At 38.6% G+C, this 20,857-nt stretch overlaps 1 protein-coding gene across 4 annotated transcripts in view; it reads right to left on the reverse strand.

Moving 5' to 3' along the window:
- PDE4D (phosphodiesterase 4D) overlaps positions 1–20,857 on the reverse strand; it is a 553,431-nt gene that overhangs the window by 172,488 nt on the left and 360,086 nt on the right. For all 4 annotated transcript variants that reach the window (XM_030321448.1, XM_030321466.1, XM_030321439.1 and 1 more), the window contains 2 exons: positions 16,741–16,814; positions 11,779–11,828 (listed from right to left, as the gene is read on the reverse strand). In XM_030321448.1, the coding sequence (XP_030177308.1) occupies positions 11,779–11,828; positions 16,741–16,814 (124 nt within the window). The remainder of the gene's footprint in view (positions 1–11,778; positions 11,829–16,740; positions 16,815–20,857) is intronic.

Genomic DNA, 20,857 nt, shown 5'->3' on the forward strand with positions numbered 1-20,857 from the left:
GAGTTGGGTTTTACCTTGCACTGGAGGATCATTGCTGATGTACCATCATCTAAGGGAAGGGTATAAGCCAGCCTAGAAGAGAGCTGGGTGAGAATCCTCAAAGAATAGGATGCTGAAGGACTGTAAGTGCTCAGTGATAATGTGATAGACACAGTGAGAAATAACCTTGTAGCATAATGCCAGGTTGATTTCCTCTGCTTCCCTTTCTGTTGAAATGATGAGGGCATGGGCCCCTCTCTCAGCCAGTAGGGCTGGGACACACTGGCCTTCTCCTTTATCTCCAGGACCTTCAGCAGTTTCCAGTGAAGAGAACTGTGCTGGGAAGATCTTTAGAAATGCAGACTGTACAAGGTGTGTTGAAGAGGCAAAAAGACTCCGAGAGACCGTCGCATTCCTCTCAGAAACTGACAGGATTTCAGATGAAGCTGACTCTTTCAAAATGTCCCCTGTTATTCTATATGCTTGCTTATTCTATATGTTGCCATCACTCTACAATCCTAGGATATTGTCTTGGGATTTCCTTGCCACGTCTGTTATACTTCTTCCAAATGCCTCAAAATTGTCTTATCCCTTGGAGTGGATTCATTTCTAGAATTAGCCTGATCCAGGCTATTCTGACATCCTGTTTGCTGACTAGCATTGGTAATCATATTGGAAATAGTATTTCTTGTCAAAAGTGAAGCATGACAGTAAACCAATGAGGTGACTCTTTCCTCTCTGGCCTATAAACTATTCCCAAAACTATTTCCAAAATACTCTCAGCAGTGGCATCTGGACTAAAAACAGGTACATTTTACAAAGGTAACTACTTTGAGGATCAACACGAATGGCACAATAGCGTCTACTGATAGTTTTGTAACGCTCATTGATATATAAGGCGCTTTTCACCTTTTAGTAAGAGCTGCCATTTATTATTTACCAGACACTGTGACAAATTTTCTACATGCATTATCTTGTGTAATCCTCAAAATTAGGAGGATATTATTATGAGTATCCACCACATTTTAACAGAAAAGAGTCAGGGCATAGAGTAAGTTCTTGAAGGTCACAAAGCAGGTGAGCAGGAGAGCATGGCTTTCGTGAAACCCCGATCTCCTGACTTCTGAGCCCTTTTCTTCTCTAGGTTCCCACTTGTACATCAAATTCACAAATAAAACTTACAACAGTGTGTAATTTTTTTTTTTTCAAAATAAAAACCTGCAGGAAAAGAAAACCTAGGTCTATTTGTATGTCAACAATTCTTGTTAAACAGCACAGTCACACAGTCAGAGACTTGAAGTGTCTCAGAAGCCCTTGCCTGTTCCTCAACTTCAATCTCTCAGTTCCAGGACTGAGAGTCCTTTTCTGTCACCCTCTCTAGTTATTTGGAAGACATTTACTCTTTTACAAGTCTGTCTTCTACTTTCTCATGCTGTTAAGTTTTCCCTAAGTTCCTGAACTGGGTCCCCAGGACTCTTTGCAGTGTCTGAGCTAAAATCCCAGTGCAGACAGCTTCCTGGTTCTGTAGGAAAAAAGATCTCTCATCCTGACTCATTTCTTCCTCACTCCCTTCCTCCTGCCTTTCCTGATTTTAGCTATTTGTCTATCCAAGCATTTGTGAACCCTCTGCTTTCTTTTTTACTTAATGCTCTTTGTCAATCAACAAAACACATTTGATCCTTTTCAATTCTGAAAACTTCTAGGATGATGGTTCTAAAGCTCAGGGGAGGTATTTTATGCCTCACTGGGTCCCAGAGCCTAAACACAGTCTTTCACAACCTAGAAACAGAGAGAGAAAGGGCAAACCCAGGAGGGCACACAGAAAAGAGATTCTCCACATAGACAATTCAGTGTGCAATATACAAATATCAAAAACATACCAGAAAGAAAAAGTCATAAGCACCCATGTAGAATACAGTGAAGCAGAAATACTTCCAGACTGCCCACAGTTCCAGAAAGGAACCACAGAGAAAGAGAGAGGATAGCACACTAAAAAGCACTGGATATTTAGACATCGGAAATATCTAGAGGAAGTGCTTCTGGGGGATAGAGAGCTAAGGAACTTCATGGCTAGAAATTGTGCCCAAGAAAATATAACAGGTATGATGGGCTTATCAAGAGTCTAAAGCAAAGACATGATGAATCTTATCACTTGTAGAAAGTGCTATTTCAGGGGTTAAAAGTGGTCCCAGAAGCAAGGTGAGTGGGAGCCTCAAGCACTGCTTTTTTGCCCCTAAACTTCTGACATACTCTATGTGAGGCACTTCTCACACAGACCACACCGCCGCTCCCTGTGGAAGTTCCTGCCAGGGTACTCTCAGGAGGTACTTCAGGAGAGTCAGGAAGAGGATGGTAGGAATTAAAGAATGCTTCAAGAATTCTACATCCTAGGCAGGAATCCTTTCCTTAGCTTATGTAACTGAGTTCTTAGGGTTTCCCAAAGGTTTCTCTGTATCCATAGACTTTATCCATTCTCTTTTTTAAAAAATGTCTAAGTTTATTTATTTTGAGAGAGAAGAGTGTGTCGGGAAGGGGCAGAGAGAGAGGGAGAGAGAAAATCCAAGTAGGCTCCACACTGTCATCACGAAGCCTGATGTGGGGCTCAAACTCATGAACTGTGAGATCATGACCTGAGTCAAAACCAAGAGTCAGATTCTTAAGCAACTGATCCACCTAGGAACCCCAGACCTTATCCATCATCTAATCCTACTACCCATTCATATACATTCATAACAGGACCATATAAATTTATTTTCTGTCCTCCTTAAAAAAAAAAAAAAAGAAGAACAAAAGAACAAGAAAAATTCCTAGGGAGTCACTGTCCTAGGGAAGAGGCAGATGACGACAGATTGTATGTTTGTTTGTTTGTTTTTGTGCACATGTCAATAGACCTTAAGAAGGGAAACCTTTCCTTTGAGTCAGCTGTAATCTACACTTTGTCATTTGTGGCTGTATATCGGATCCTCATACGGTTTAAAGGAGATTATGCCTGTAGAGTCTTCAGTAAGTATTAAATGTCAGAAAATGTTACCTTTTATTAATGTCAGTATCTATACCATCTCCAACTGATGTTCTAAAAGTATTTTCTGAGATGGTGAAAGAAGGCTGCTCGAAGTGAACTCTCTGTTGATTCATGGAGTCAAACAATTCAGTGTCACATTTAACCAGTAAAATTTGGGAAATTAGACCAAAAGGAATTTTCACTGCTTTGCCCCACCACAGTAATGTATTTCTGAGTATGCCTAGAATATTTTCTACAGAATACATGGGTGGGAAGCCCTTTGTGGGTAAAGGGAGCAACTTAAGAATGCAGCTTTTGTTTTCTTTCTTTCTTTCTTTCTTTCTTTCTTTCTTTCTTTCTTTCTTTCTTTCTTTCTTTCTTTCTTTAAGGAAACTTGGTACTATGTCTAAGAACACAAAAACAATACAGTTACTAAACATAACATTTCCCAAGCCCGCTCCCACCCTCACACGCAAACATGGACATGATACTTCTCTTCTAGGAGAAGAGCAAGCTTGTCTAATTAAAATCTTGTATACATTTTGAGAGATAACAGCAATGGCAGCCCAGTAATGACGACCATGATGACGTGCTTTACACTGATAATAGTATCACCTTGTCTTTCCTTCCTAATCACACAGCACTTCACACATAGTATCTTGTTTATCTTACACTGCATTGTTTGTTACATGGGGGGGTGGATGTCACTAATACACTTTCCAGAAACACAGTGATTTTCCAGCAAATTACGAGCAACTCAATGACCCCACTGTGCACTGGCACTCTCACCCACATCATTCAGTATTCCATGATTCTCCCAAATTTGGCTGCCCAAATGGATCATCTGGGAGCACTCACAAAGACTGTGAGTCTTGTCCCAAAGATTCTGTTCTGGACTGTCTGGGAATCTATCCTCTTATTTTTGTTTTCAAGCATCCCCTGGTGATCTCTTTTGGTCAGGCAGGTTTGGGAAATACTGCCCTTTTCAAACTCAGGGCAGTAGGAAGGGATATTGGCTGCAGTGGACTTGGGTGAACATTCAGATCCTCTCTTTCCGTGGTAGCTTTGCTCGACACTAGAAGGATAATACAATAGTCAAGCCATAGGCGTCATAGGCTCAATAATTAACAGATAGAGTACTGTCCTATCTGAGGGATATATTATTTGAAAATATAGTTAATTCTTCACTGTGGCTCCCCAATACTGAGATATCATTAGGCAGCATCCCATTAGTACCTTTTCCAAGTGAGAAGAGGCAAACAGTTGAGACCCAAAAAATACATGTTTGTCACTAGAGTCTATATAAAATGATTAAGCTATCAGCCTTTGCTACTTACTAGTCAACAGCTAAGAATGTCTTAAATTTAATCCATTACACATAATTAAAATGTATTAAATGTGTGCCTAATGCCCACTTAGCACCTTATCATGTAGTCTTTAAAATAGTAGCATTTTTACATGATTAAAATTTTGCCATAATTCATGTAAAAACCTTTTTATTATAGGTTTTTATAACAAAACAGAATTCCTACAGTATTTATTATTATTGGGTTGTTTTCCATCTTTTATGCTTATATACATGTGCTGTGATGAACACCGTATGACTTCTGTTTTCACATCTTTTCTCATCACTCTTCAAGGTAATCAACTGCCAAGTATTCTCAACTCTGTCTCTGAAAACAGTTGTCAGTCTATCCCCTCATCTTCACTGGAGACACCACCACCCGAGTTCAGAGTTGCGTTATCCTTAGTGTGTACTTGACAGATAACAGCCTGCTAATGAGGATGGGGCTGCCTCCAGTCTCTTCTTTTTGGTATGTTTTCTATCCTGCTTCCAATATTGTCTTTCTAAATTATATACTTGCTCTGCTGCATAGAAACGACTGATGACTTGGGGCACCTGGGTGGCTCAGTCAGTTAAGCGTCTGATTCTTGATATCAGCTGAGGTCATGATCTCATGGTTCCTGGGATTGAGCCCCACCTCGGTGTCTGCATTAACAGTGCAGAGCCTGCTTGGGATTCTCTCTCTCCCTCTCTCTCTATGCCCCCCCCCCACTCATGCTCTCGCTCTCTCTCTCTCTCTCTCTGTCTCTCAAAATAAGTACACTTAAAAAAATGATTGATAATCTTCCCTTGCCCATAAAACAAAGTCCACCATGATCAACACTGGCTTCCAATACTCTTCACTGCTCCTGTTTTGTTGCTCCGCACACTTTCAACTCTCTTTGTCTTTTACTGTCCCTAGTCTGCTGATCTGACAGGCACCCATGCTTCCACACCTCACTCTTGCTGGCCCCTTGGGGTCAGGTGATCGTCCCTTGACTATACGCAAAACTCTACATTCTTCAAAGCTCAGCAAAGAACTTTCCATAGATAGTACCTGTATTTGAAGTTGCTTCAATTATGGCCACTTGGCTTGTACATAATCATTCATGATTCCTTCTCCCCTCGATTGTGAATTCCTTGATGCCAATAGTCACATTTTATTCATACCTTGATCTCTACAACCTACCCTATTGCAGGCCATATAGAAGGTACACAGAAAATATTTGTTCACCAAATGGATAATAATCATAATCATAATAAAATTCTAGCACTTACACTACCTACCACTTGTTGAATACATTCTTGCTACCAATCACTGACTTAGAATTTACTGATGAGAAAATGAAAGCTTAGAGAATTTATGTAAATTTACCACAGTTAAAAAGCTAATAAAAGGAAAGCTAGGTTTTCAATCTATAGGGTTCGACTCATACTGGCTGACTAAATAACATGCAGTTTCATTTAATTATGTCAATTAATGTTGTAACAAAATACCCAGAGCAGATATTCAGGCAATAGATATTCAATTAATTATTTTCCCCATGATTACACATTTGTTTTTTTCACTGTTTATAACGCCAAGTATTATTTCAATCACTTCCTGGTTGAAAAGTCATTGTGTTAGACCTGCTTCCCCTCTCTCTCTATCTCCACACACACATATGTATTTATAAATATATATTTAAATAGAAGTATAGAAAGGCAAAACAGGTTAGCTTATAAAAAAGAAACAGACTTTTATACCTCTAAAAGATTATAAGTTTAATAATCATATAGTCATACTTCAAGTATTTAAGGAAATCTTTCAATTCAATGCTTTTTCTGGAGAGGTCTTTTTCATGAAGGAATTTTTATAAAAGTAACCTCTTTTGGCTTAAAAACTTTAAAAAACTCGATAGTCAGTAGATGTGTTAAGTGTCAAAGTAAAATAAGAAAAAAACTTGCAAAAAAGTCAATGTACAGGGGAACCTGGGTGGCTCAGTCAGTTAGGCGTCTGACTCTTGATTTTGGCTCTAGTCACGATCTCACAGTTGGTGAGTTTGAGCCCCACATCAGGCTATGCACTGACAGTGCAGAGCCTGTTTGGGATTCTCTGTCTCCCTCTCTCTCTGCCCCTCCCTCACTTGCTCACTCTCAAAAATAAACATTTTTTTTTAAAGCCAATGTACAAACAGTCCCATACACAATCATTTTTCAATCACATTCCTAACAAAGCTAACTGAGCTTCCATTTCCTGCAATTATCAGAGTCTTGCTATAATGTGCTCTTATTAAAGGAAAAGGGAAAATAGGGGAAGTACATGGTGAAGTGGTGCCTGTTACTAGTAGAGTGGACTTGTGTGCAATGGATTGGTCTCCTCCTGCACGCACACCACCTTAACATGCATTTCCATCCAATGTCTCTTTGACCTCTCTCACCTAGACCCATTTGTCTTCTTTATGCATATCTTGCTTTCAATTATTATTGCACATATTTCTTTTTATGTTATATACACTATTTGTTATTCTCTCTCTCTCTCTCTCTCTCTCTCACACACACACACACACACACACACACACACACACAGACTTACAATGACTTAACTAAGTACCTAGCATCACTATTGTCACCATAAAATACTTTCTTGGTGTCTTTTCTTTAATAAGCTCAAAATGTTAAATGATTAGTCCAGATAATAACACAATAATTGTTCCAGTTAAGTACTTTTGGTATTCTTTTTGTCCCCTCGTTGGATTTTAGGAATGACTTTGTGCTTTAGAAAAACAATAAACATGCAAGGTTAAGTTTATTCTCACTGGGTTTCAACTAATTAGTACTATTTGGATAATTTACTTTTTATATCTTCTACTTACCGAACTGACTAAATTCTATTTAGAAAACACTTGGTTTTTAAGGGGTTGTGAATATTCAGGGTAAAATATGTGGAGTGGAGACTTACACCAATTTTTTTGTGGACTAAAATCAATTTTGTTTTATGCTAGTCACTGTATCACATGACTCCCTCTATAGGTAAAGTGTAAGCAATTATATTCACCTTATCACTTATAGAGAAAAACTCGTATTTTTTAAAATCTTGAGCCAAAAGACATTTGCCTTAAACCTCCAAGTTCGATTTATCTGAGAGCCTAGAGGTTATATTCAGTGAATATAATCGAAACAGCTCTAAATATAAAGACTTATCCAGGGAGGAGATAGGACATGACTTTTTTTCTAATTTTCGAGTTTATGTACAAGAAATACAGTTCTGTATCTATTGCTCATAAATTAGTATCCTTTAATACTTACACTTTCTCAACGCATACACTTCTAAAGTGGGTCTGAAAGCTACCCTAATATGATGAATGGTTTTACAGGGGTGTAAGAAGGCCCCTGGACTCAGAGATATATATTCCTGGATCCATGTCTAAGTACCATTTACTCTCACTAGGCCTCATTTTCTCAACTTTACAATAGAGAAGTTTAAATTTCCTCTGAGTTGCATTCTTGCATGAAAATCCTTAATTTGAAAATGATTAAAGGGATTGAAAATGTGGCAATTAGAAACTTAGTGAAAAGTGATACTGTGAAGACATGACAAGATTGTATGAGGTAGCTTTTCCTGAGTTCACATCATTTGAAAACGAAATGCTCGAAAGGACTAATTGTGTCTAAAGAGGCATAGCTAAACTCCAAAACCTATACAGAACAGCACAATACAGCGATGGCTTGGCCATCTCTGACGCTTTGCTGCCCCCTCATGTTTCAACATACTCTAGTTCTATTATTCACTGCCCCTTAAGGACCTAAGTAGGTGAGCCTTGCTCTAAGTCATACAAGGATTCCTAAAATGTCCTGTGATTACTGTTTAAAAACAATCATTGATGAAATGTTCCAGAAAAGCTGACACATCATCAGTGTCTTCCTCCTCTACCTTACAAGCTTTCAAATTAGCTTTAAGAACAACAACAACAATAGATGCCACACATGGATTAGGATTATAGGAAGAAACACTTGGGGAGTTACTCATAACCTGCTGACTTCTGGTCTTTGTCTAAATTATCTCCCCAAATTTCTGAAACAGCACTGAGAGTTAGCTACTCATATCTACATTCTTCAAATGAGGGAATAAAGCAAATGAGAGACCCAGGGTTTGTACTCCAGCTCCAAACCCCACATGCCATGTGTTTGTTATATCACCCTAAAGAACAAAATAGCTCTTTAGTAATGAGACTCGTTTATAAATGTACATTTGAAAATGTACATTAGCTATGGAAATAGAAACTGCCAAGTGATTTACACGCTTTAACCCTAATGATATAAAATCAAACTTCCCTGGCTTTAAAACACATGTCAAATGGAATAATCTCAAAGGAGAAAAGGGTATTGTAAGTTCTGTGGGACAAAGCTTTAGAAAACATAGTGTGACGCATGTAGACAAAGTTCTTAACTGTTCTTTTATAGAAATCAAATGGTTGATTTACGGAAAAGTTGTAGAGAGATCATTATTTTAGATTTTGAAAATGATTCTGCACCATACTTTATCGCCCACATCACAGGGCCACCAATGTGTGTGGCAGTGAGGAAAAGTAGGGACACAGCACTGGGAGCAATAGGAAGACCCACTTTTGACAGGCACCAAGGAAGTGTGTCCGTTTTGACCATTTTGGGGGGCTCCATATTTTCTCTCTTATGACCCTACAAGCCTCTTTCTCTCATTTTTTCCTCCTTTCATCTCTCTGCCCTACTCATTCCATCATCCCTTGTTCTACCTACAGAGAATAAAAACAAGTGCAAAGCAAAAGAGAAAATGTCTTGCATGCCTACTCTGTGAAGCAGGATGCTGAGAGCATCCATATGTGAATGCCCCTTACTTAGCAATAACTGTATGAGATATGATAACCAATTTATAAATGGGGAAACCAAGGCAGAGAGGGGTACGTGGCCTGCCCAGGGCCACACAGTTATCATGGTAGAGCATGATTTGAATTCTAGACAGGCAGAACACCCATGCTACACAATTCCAGGGGCGCCCATCCGTGATGTTCTAAGTGGTTGCCCTCCAGGGGCCCCTGGAGCTGTGCACCACAGCAGCCTTTTGGACCACTCCTGGACTCTGCCATATGGTGCACTGTTCCTCCAGATCCTAACCAAAATATCTAAGAAGGTCAAGTTCATCTTAAAGGGTGCCCCACTGACCCTTTTTAACACTCTTTTCTGCCATTCCCAGGACCATGACACAGGAATAGCTGGGTTCTAACAATAGGAGGCGTGAACCTGGATGTATAGGTCCTGAACAGTCAGCAGCTGAGGAAGGAGATGCACTTTTCTGTGTACCTCAACTCTTACTTCTATCCAGGTTTATGTTTTTAAGAGCCTACTTTTTCAGAGTGGGCTCAGAGACAGAAATCTTTTCCTGCCATTGCCCTCATTCCCACAGCCTCCATTCCACTTTTCCACCTTGGTTGGCTAGGCTGGGACAAGGAAAAAAGACTGCCATTCTCTAGTTAATTTCCCATTGTGCTCTGTGATGAACACGGCTGCACTAAGCAGTTAATGACAGTTAATTAGTTTCCCTTCCTAGATAAGATATTTCTGTAGCCCCACTGTCCCTAGGCCTCAGGTCAGGAGCTTGTGGGTACAAATGAGGCCATATTAACCTTAATTCTCAGATTTCAATGGCTCAAAGTTCCCTCTGGTATAACTCCTGGGCCTCAACACTATGTGAACATTTGTGGGGGCTTCTATAGGGTCTCTCACATGTGTTTAAGAAAAGTCAGTGCCCTTTGAGTGCAATTACTCTCCCTTTAATCACTTCCCAGCATCTGCCAGGGTGGTTGGACAGCTGCCTGGACCACTGACCACCCACCACCTCCTGATGGACACAGCAATCTCCACCGATACCTGCAGCTGCTCTCTGGAGAGGATGCTCCTGTGAGGCTGGCTCATATGTGACCTCAAGCTACACAAGCGTCCAGGAACCAAAATAGCACTGCGTTCTGTTCAAACTACAATGTCAGAGTCCTGCTTGTGGCAAAAATAGTAGGGGTGGGGAGGTGACCCCTCTGCGTAGGGGTCAGATCTAGAGCCTGAAGCAGGGCTGGGGATGAGCTTCCATGTGGCCTCTCTCACTAGAAGCCCCAGCTGCAGGCTCACAAAGGTTGGCCTGCTTGTCCCTCAACGTAAGAGGCAAGTGTACAGAGACAGGGCCATCCAGTTCTACACCCCTATCTCAGTTGAGACCCATTGACATTGAACTCAGCTTTCTGGGAAAAAAAAAGTTGTTAATCAAAGAACTTATTTTAATATACAGGAATTTCAGTCTATATCTTGTACAATGACAGGAAGAAATGTGATGGACAAGGCATACACTATGAAATGACACTTGAAAATCATCACCAACAAGATCTTGAAAGATAAACATAGGAAAAAGAACCAAACATTTAATATTCGTTGAAATACAAATCCCATTCAAAAGACATTCCAAAAAGAACAACATTACCAACTGTTCCAGAATCAACTCTGATGTGACCGCAAAGGAGACCAGATTAAAAGTGCTGACCTGAATGGGGAAGTTAACTTTCAAGCAAAGTGTACTCACTAATAGCTTAATAAGGAGCTCTCAAAATATTCTGAGTTGGAGTCCAAGGAAGGCACTTGAATCAAATGAAGTAATGGTCTAGTTTGGAGAATATGTTAATTTTCTTCTGGTAATAATTTTAGAAAACATAGGTTTTCTTTTCCAGGCAATTATTTTAATGAATCAATTGGGGTTTCAAGAAATGATTAAATGAGTTCAATTTGGTTTCAGGTTCAGCAAAATGAGATCATTTGTTCTGTTTTTGGTTCAGTTGAGGTCAAGCCCCATGTCTAAAATAGATTAATAGGAATTGGGATGATTTTTTTTTTTTTTTGCCCTTTATGTCCCTCATCCTTCTTTTCCCTTCTTTTCCCCAAACATCTGTTCTTTTGATCTCATTGAACTTTCCTGTGTTGTATAATTACTTCTCTCCCCTCCCAAAGTAAATTTATTCTCACTTTGAGCCAAAATCAGGATTACTGGAATGGTGTTCCTTCCTGCACACAACTGGGATATCAATTAACCAGTAAGGTCCCTTTTATTTATGCTTTCCCTTTCATTAAAACAAACTACAACACAATAATGTCATGCTGATGGCATAAGCCTGGAAACGATATGGTCAACATTTGGAAGGTAACACTATCTCTCGTAATACAAATGCCGAGAGCAATGTATCAGCACAGATTTAAATGGTCTTTAAAGACGGCACATCAGTAAAGATTTCGTAAATAATAGCTTAAATGGAGAACTTGTGGACTCAAGGATAGAAATGATAATAGAGAGAAAAAGGGAACAATTTCTTTAAAATTATAGAATTGCAATATAAAATTGGTGTTAAGTGTTATGCTGAACCTTGGAAGATATGATTTTTTTTTTTCTAGACAGAAGAAGAGTAAGCTTCTAGATCTTTCTTACCTGTTATGGTGGCTTTGTTGATGGATGGTTGGTTGCACATGGGTGATCTTCTGACAAAGAGAGAAAAGTACAAAGCAGTAAATATGTCTGCATGTTAATCTCAGGACTCTCGGAGTCATCTCCAATATGCCATTTTAATTCAAAGGATTATTTTTAAGGCAGGACATGCAAATGAAGATTTCTCTCAGACTAGCCAGTTAAGTTCCTAGTCTATAGTTAATATCACACATGTCAAAAAAGCAAAGAGTTAAATCTCACAGTGATAGACTTTGGGGAAAATAAGGCTGAAGTAAATGTCACAGGAACATGATAGAGGAGGAAGTTCTTATTAATTGACTGCATTCAATTAAACCAGGGTTTACAGAGCAAACACAAACTTTGTGAATTTGAAGAACAGTCAAGCGACAAGTGGTTTCCCTAATACAGCGATGAGAAACTTTTGTTTTTGGCATAAATTCTCAGAAGTGAATGACTCCTTGGAGACTGTGTTACAATTAGAGAAGCTATTTAAACACTTTCCTTTTCCTTTCCTTATATTGAGAAACATCTCTGATACATTTATCAGAGAGGTATATCAATGCTTTGTCCAAATAGATGCTATAGAGACTGCAGAAACACTATAAACCAAAGGTACTTAAATAGGTTCTATCTTGTATTCTCTGATTTTTCAGATGCTTGCAAAGTTTCACAAGGTGATTATATTCCCCTTGAACTGAAAAACCCTGCTCTAAAACTAACATGTATCTCTACAGAGTCCAGCCACAACGTATCCACTATTCAATCAGTGCTTAATAAATTATGTTGAAAAGAATATCACTTATGGTCTATAACTTACTTACAATTGGAAGCTTTTAAAATATTGCATAGTGATCTTTAACACTTAACTAACACTTATAAAACACTTACTGTGTGTCAGACACTGTGCTAAATGAGCACTTTCGATGAATAATCTACTTTGATCCTCAAAAGAAACCATAAAGCAGGTTATCTCATTGTTTTCGTTTTACAAAAGAGGAAAACAAAGCTTTGGGAAGTCGAGTCACTTGTTCAGAATAAGAGAGCTGAGTTTTCAACTAACGCAGTGGGATTCTAGAGCCAGCACTCTGCCATACTGCCTTATTTTTAAGATGCTTTTGTGGAAAGAGGATGAACAGCCATGCATCTGTGCAAATGACAGACTCTTGCAGAGCTGTGTTCAAATCTGCTTTCCTGAGATGGCACATCTCTTAATTGGGAGATGCAGTCTAGTGCTTTCTAAATTCTCACTGCCTTGGTTCCAGGCAGTGTCTGGCTCTGACTTACTGCTTTTAAGTTTATTGATGTCACTTTAGGATTGAAGTTTTGTGTTTGGCTGGAAATGCACCATGATCAACTGCCAAGTTATTCTGGTTTTTATTAGTAAATGAAATGAGAAAATGTAAAACTTGATCAATGTTTCATAAAACAGAAAGGGTGATGCTTTAAATTGTTACTCTGAAATAGAGCTGATCTTCTTGCTGAGAGTATATTATTCAAATAATTTATATCTTAATTACTCATTTTTTAGTCCTTGCTCTGTGAAAATCCAGAAAGCGTTTTATCTGAAAAATGGTATCAAATGAATATCTTAAGCTCATCTACAGTTTTAGAAAACCGAGTTATTGCCTTTTTATTTATTATCTTCTCTTAATAACAATCCTACAATTTGGGGACTTGGGAAATTGGTATTTCAACAAATAATGACAAGCAGACAATATTAATCACTTGATCATGGTTACAGTGGTAAATCATTTAATGAAGAATGGGTCAGAACTCACTGTGGAATTAAAAATCTCAGGGGCAAGAAAGAGCAACATGATAGAAACCAGTGATAGACTAGTAAAATCAGCAATGCACATTTGAGTACCCACAGGGGCCAGGCTTCACATGCATTCCTCATGGACTTCTTTCCTGTAGCAAACAAAAAGGGTGGATTGTGCAAGGCCTCACATGCCTTCCATGAAATCCAAGGGTAAGCTTGGAAATGTTTTAGTGGCATTGTAAGTGTCCAGCAGGGAAAATTCTGATTTCCTCATGGTCATCATGTGACAAGCCAGAGTTATACCATTTCACTATCGCTGTCTGCAGCAGAGCTTAGCTGTGTAGACTAATTTCTGCTATTCTGATACATGAAGAGTTTGATTCAATTTGAATCAGTAAAGGAGGTACAAATCTGCATTAGCCAAAAGAGAGACTACAAAGGCCTTTACTTAGAGACTACCAGCTAATATTGTTTGGTTAGATGTCACTGGACATACAATAGGTCAGGTTTAGGCATAAGCTATGAGTTTCTATCCTCCTCTAGCTGCTCTTTTCCACTTTAATCTGTTTCATCCTTGCAAATCAGTTGAAAACTTTATCTTTCAAGGGATGGGTCTTAGGTCATCTCTTTAGAGACAGAAAGCCAGTCTGCTGCCTTCACACCTGTCTGGTAAACTGTTTGCCTGACACAGGTTTAGATGTTGGTACCCAAGTGACCATGTCTGAAGGAAGTATAAAAGGCATTATAAAGTTTGTAGTTTGCCTATTCAAAGACATGCCTTAATATTTGGGACTAAAATGTTTGCGAGTGACACCCGTAATTTCATGCCTCCTGTGAAGCTGAGACTTTCCAAAGAGGAGGTGACGTTACCTATGAGTTACCAAATGCCAAAATACCCACGAGGCTGTTGAGATCACTGGGATATTATATGGCCATGGAGCACAGAAGACACGTTTGGTAATGGTAAACAAATACTGCAAGTAAACCCTCAGATTTCACATGCTACAGTATCACTTTGCTCTTCTAGCCAACAAGCACATTCAGAGTGACTGCTCTGTGCTGGCTCTTGTGTGAGGCACCAGGAACACACGTCAACCACATACACCCCCCAATGGCTGCAGGCTGACATTCTTCAGGGGTGCTCAGACAAGTAAATAGGTACCTGGAGCACAGAGGGATATGTGCTAACATAGGAGTTAGGTGCAGTATGCAGTTACACAGACATGGAAGGACGTACCATCAAGTCTGGGACCTGTGTGTACGTGTGTTATGTTGGGTGTTAGCCAGGGATGATGACCCCAAGTAAATTATATTTAAGCTGTGACCTAAAGAATGGATTGCAATTAGCCCAACAGATGAGGTGGGGGTGGAGAAGAAGGTGAGAAATGTTCAGACTGAGGAGACAGGACTGCGAAATCATTACTTGGAAAACAGGACAATTGACTGAAGCTTCTGGGTTCCATTCGAATAATTACTTGCGTTGTAGCATTTATATTGGTTTTTAAAAAAACCTTTGTTATCATAGAAAATGCATACATAGTGGCCAGAGTTTTTTTTTTTTTTTTTAATTCACATGGAAAATGTGAATGTGTCAGTTACATTATTATGGGATTTTATTTAAAATTATTCAGATCTTTCGGGGCATCAGGGTGGCTCAGTCAGTTAAGCCTCTGACTCTGGCTCAGGTCATGATCTCAGAGTTCACAAGTTTGAGTCCTGCATCAGGCTCTGTGCTGATAGTTTAGAGCCTGGAGCCTGCCTCAGATTCTGTGTCTCTGTCTCTCTCTCTCTGCCCCTCCCCTGCTTGCACTCTGTCTCTCTCTCTTCTTAAAAATAAAAAATAAATAAATAAATAAATAAACATTTAAAACAATTAAAATTATTATTCAGATTTTCCATATACTTTTATAGACTTAGATAAGTTATAATTTTATTTAATTTTATTTTTTTTAATTTTTTTTTAACGTTTATTTATTTTTGAGACAGAGAGAGACAGAGCATGAACGGGGGAGGGGCAGAGAGAGAGGGAGGCACAAAATCGGAAACAGGCTCCAGGCTCTGAGCCATCAGCCCAGAGCCCGATGCGGGGCTCGAACTCACGGACCGCGAGATCGTGACCTGAGCTGAAGTCGGACGCCCAACCGACTGAGCCACCCAGGCGCCCCGAGTTATAATTTTAAATAAATTTCTATCCACTGTTATCTTAATATTTATTTAAAGAAATGTTTTTTTCTTCTGGTAAATTATTTGGACTTGATATTTTATTTTATTATTAATTTTTTAATGTTTGTTTATTTTAGAGAGAGAGAGACAGACAGCACTAGCAGGGGAGGGGCAGAGAGAGAGGGAGACACAGAATCTGAAGCAGGCTCCAGGCTCTGAGGTGTCAGCACAGAGCCCGATGTGGAGCTCAAACTAGTGAACCTTGAGATCCTAACCTGAGCTGAAGTAGGATGTTTAACTGACTGAGCCACCCAGAGCCTCTGGAGTTTACATTTTAATGACTTGTTGTTTATTATTAATGATAGAATGCCAAAATAAGGAGCATTTGAGTAATTAGTTTTCCACTTAATCGTGAAAAATTTTCTCTTTTTAGATTTTTCACCTTTATTAGATGATTCAAATTATAATTATTTCCCATCTCAGCTTTCTGTCTTTCAAATGCTTCCTCTGTTATCACACACACACACACAAAAAAATCACAATTTTATTAATTGCTCCATGAGGCTCCTTATCTGAGATTCAGTAACAGCAGGAGAATCAAAGATCTTTGATATGATACAATGCTTCTCCAAGTTAAACTGGTGTCTTAGAATTAGGAGGATGACTTTGGATTGACTTTAAGGCTTGATGAGATTATATGTCCACGGTTAATTTATGAAGTAAAGCCAAAACGATAGAGTTACCCTGAGTGTGAATAACTGGGCAGAGGACTGATTATGCCAGGTGATTTCTGACAGATGCAGGCACCATATTGATTTCTCATACAGCTTCATTTCTGATATTAGAACCATCACTGCAAGTATTATAGAAAATTGACGGGACATCTTAGGCCTTAGTGTAAATGGTTAGACAACATGGCAACGACTGAGAGAAATCAAATACATTGCCTTGAGTTCAACCAGACTCAGAAAACACCGTCTAAAAGTTTAGCATGACGGGGTGGGGAAAGGATAACTTACTTGCTAGGTGCTCGATCTTGCAAATTAGTTAATGCAGCAAAGTTGTTTCGTACAGTTCGCAGGCTGGCCAAGACCTACAACAAAAAGGGACTCTTTAAGCTCCTTGGAACAGAGCCATCTTTAGTGCAATTTAAAATGGTTTGGTGATGTAAAAAGTAGTTTGTTAAGTGAAAACCTGATACTGCTTGCAACCTAGTTTCACATACCACTAAAGAATCTTTTAGCCCTTAGTGAAGTTTACACGTATCTATTTGAAATCTGGAGTGGTCAGACTGCAAAGATTTCCCAGGTATTTCTCCTCATTGCCAATGAATATGGTGACGTAGCAGAAGCTGACACAGTATTCCTGGATTCCTCAGCCACCAAAACAATATCTTAGGCAATATACATACAGTATTGTTATGAATTATGCAAATTAAAAATAGTATAATACAAAATAATAAGAAACTCTCACTTTAGGGGTAAAATTTTAAATATATGTTCCCAAATTCTCTTTAAATATTCACTAAGAATGTCAGATTTTCAGAGTCAGAAATCTAGGTGAATTTAAAATTTTTTTTCACTTTTGCCACATGGCTACCTAGCAAAGAAAAATTCTTTTCTTTGTTAAGGTTATCTGAATCATCAATTTTAAGATTCTGAAGGATGCATTTTCACATAAAATGGGACCACCCTATGTGCTCAAAACTGGGCCTAGAGAAAGTACTAAAGAATTTTGTTGAAGAAATGAATACATAGACACAACACACCCATATACACAAAGGCGGGACCAGCATGTCCCATCTACCTCTGAAGGTCCTTCTTTTTCTAATCTAGTGTAACTAGAAGGTGGCGAAAGAACTGGAAGTGAGGCTAGGAGAGAACATTTGCAAGAGCTTTACCTGCCTCCCTTTGCACTAGAATGGGTGAGTTTCCTTCAAGGTAGAGCCTACATCAGGTGAGATTATAAGTAATGTGGGTGACAACCAGAATGTTGAGTTTATCTAAAACATAGATTTCAATTGTCCTGTTAGGTACTACGTAACGACCCAGACTGCCTGGCTCTGTTACGTATTCAGTGAATTTAGACAAGTTACATAATCTCTGTCTACCTCAGTTTCCTTTTCTGTAACCCAGGATAGTGATAGCTGTCTTTGAGGACTGTTGTGAAGATGATATGAAATGACAGGTTAGGTGCCAAGGACAGTGCCCGGCAAACAGAAAGCACTCAAAGAATATTAGCCCATGATGGCAGCATTCCATTTGTTTAATGATCTGGCATGTGCATGGGGAGTTTACTTAGTTCCTATCATTGGTAACAAAGGGGGGTGGGGAACACAAATCCATCGTTGTTCCCACTGTTCCAGAACTACTTCCAAAATGTTTTCATCCAGCTCTGACTTAGACTAAAACCAGTCTAAATGTTTTTCTAAGACAAAAATGTCTCAGAAATTTCTGAAACGGGCATTGATTCTTGTTGGTCACTGGGGTGCTGTTTACACCCCAGGACAGTGACCTACAGCATTATCCCCTGAAGGGGTTAACGGTGCTTCCTGAGGTGCCAACCATGATTAACTCAGTCACTGGAAAAACCTGGCTCATTATCACATGTAAACAACTCACAGCACTGAAAGGTCACGCTGCCTATGACGGAGTATTCAAATAACCAAGTGCTGACATCAGAGCATGCTGTCTTTCATTAGGCATGAAGTCTTGAATGATGCAGAAATAGAAATAAATCTGATAAGTGATCCACTGTCATTAAATCATACAGGCCTAATTTAGACTTTAAGGATTGAATATCAAATATACTAATAAAATATTTTAAATGAGATTATTGCACTCCCTAAATACTCCTTTTTTCTAGACAGAATTTTAACCTCAGAATTCTGAGACCTTTATCTAATAAATTATAGTGAGTGCACTGCATTTGACACCTGGATAAACAGAAATAGTGCTGCAGCTAATTCGAGTTCTACACTCATTTGAAAGAAAACATTAGTTCATGAAAGATAGACTATAATTGTTTTTCTGTGAAACAATTTTTGACTCTGTTATAGTAAAGGTTATTAAATCAGATAATTTTGTTTCAGATATTAATTTAAATTTCATGTAGTTTTTGCATAATCTATCTCCACACAGGACAGAGTTTAAACAGAACAAAGGGTAGAATGTAAACTATATATCTCCCTCATTAATAAAGACAAAAACCAAAATTACTGTTATTTGTGAGAGGAGGCAGGTAGATGAAATTGACAACATATGCTCAGGGGGTATTAAACATATTGGTACTGTTCTACTTCTTTAGCTGCTGATTTTAGTGTCCTTTATATTTTAGATAATAACTAGATATATTCTCTTATATGCATGAATTACTTCAAAATAAAAAGTGAAAAAATAAATTTCCTTTCCAGCCCCTCGTCCAGGCATGCCGCCTATCCCCTCTCCAAATTGACTTGTAAGTTGTCTCCTCACGTTTGCTTTTACAAACACTGCTGCAGTAAATAACTTTGTAAATACATCATGCCTTTTGTGGGCTGATATTAGATCACTGTTTCTGTGGCAGGACAAATAATACTTTCTAAAATTTCTAATAAGGATTAATTATTATCTCCTGCACTACAGCACACATATGATACTGGCAGAAGTATAAATAAAAGTTCCAGACATATGCTACAGGGGCGTTGCCCTGGATTTAGCTGATTGATCCTGGGTGCCTACATCACGAATGCACGGAGTTAGTGTTTCATGCTCTCACTTGTCTTGCAGGCCACAGAGTGAAGCATCCGGAACTCTAGGCTGTGTGGGAGAACTGGAAACAGTTTGACTCAAGCCCCTCAGTAAGGATCTAGTTATTCTTTGCTTTTGTTTCAGGGAAACTCTCACTCCCCTTGAATTCAACCTTTTGAGAATTATAGTCAGGGCTTTGCAACTCCTATACTTTTCTCCACTCCTTAAGGTGTGCTAACCAAAAAGTACCTTGAGGTTTTTCCCTTACACAGCTCAATGGTTAGAAAATGAAGTCCATTTCTTTCTCTTCTGCCCCTCCAAGCAACAGTGTAATCAGTCAAGGTCAAAAATACATTTTCAATGATGACATATATACACTTTAGGAAAGAAATCGTGACAGCACTATGGAAAACTTTTGCAGAGGTGGATGATGTATTGGCCCAGGAGAAGGATTAAATATTATTTATACACATGAATCTTAGATTTTCTTAAATACTTTTAAACATTTATTAACCAATAAGATTCACTGAAAATAGCAGGAAACTATGGGTTTCATTTAAAAGTTAAACAACAAACAACTGAACATAATAGACTAAAAGAAATGTATCTGTCAATGATTTCTTAAAAAGATGTCAAAAGGAGGTTGCTTCAAACAAACAGACAAAAAAAGATGTGGCAACAACATTCTCCTTAAAAATCCCTGCTTAAAAGGTAACAAAGAATTTTGAGGATTACTTTTCATTCCAAATACACTTTATACCAATAGATGGTGCTAAAATACAGACCAAGAGTTGCCAGTGGCCTTGAGGAAAGGGAGAACAAGAAAGAATTCCTCACCTTGGTTTTACTTCCAGAAAAAAACAAAAACAAAAACAATAACAACAAAAATGGAGTCAAAGTATAATTATTTATAAGATAGAAAGGTCATTTTGATAGAAAACTTCTTTCCAAGTTATGTTTTAGTTAAACCATATGAAATTGCTCTTTTTGTAGGTCAACAGAGGTTGATTTTGATGGTTTCATATAATTAAATCTAAAAAGTACTTTGATTCCTAGAAGATGCTAGCTGTAATTTCTTTTAATAAAATATCAGGGAAAAACTAGCAGAAGCAACTGAAATGTGATGACCAACTTCTTTTACAAGCCAGTAGGGGCGCCTGGTGGACTCATCAAGCTGGAGATTGAGATGAGCCACAAGGTGGCTGCTGCTGGGTGAAATGGGTCAGGGATACTCAGGGGCCTTAAAAATGTAATACACTGGCAATGTTCTATTGCCAATGTAACAGTAATGTTCTATAGAGTTAGCGACTGGTACATTTTTACAAAATTATCCTAGGTGCTATATTTTGCTTACAGTAAAGGTAAAATGACTCGTCTGTTCCTACTCTGTATATCTCCTTAGTTTTTA

Source organism: Lynx canadensis, chromosome A1 (assembly GCF_007474595.2).
Source record: "Lynx canadensis isolate LIC74 chromosome A1, mLynCan4.pri.v2, whole genome shotgun sequence".
NCBI lineage: Eukaryota > Metazoa > Chordata > Mammalia > Carnivora > Felidae > Lynx > Lynx canadensis.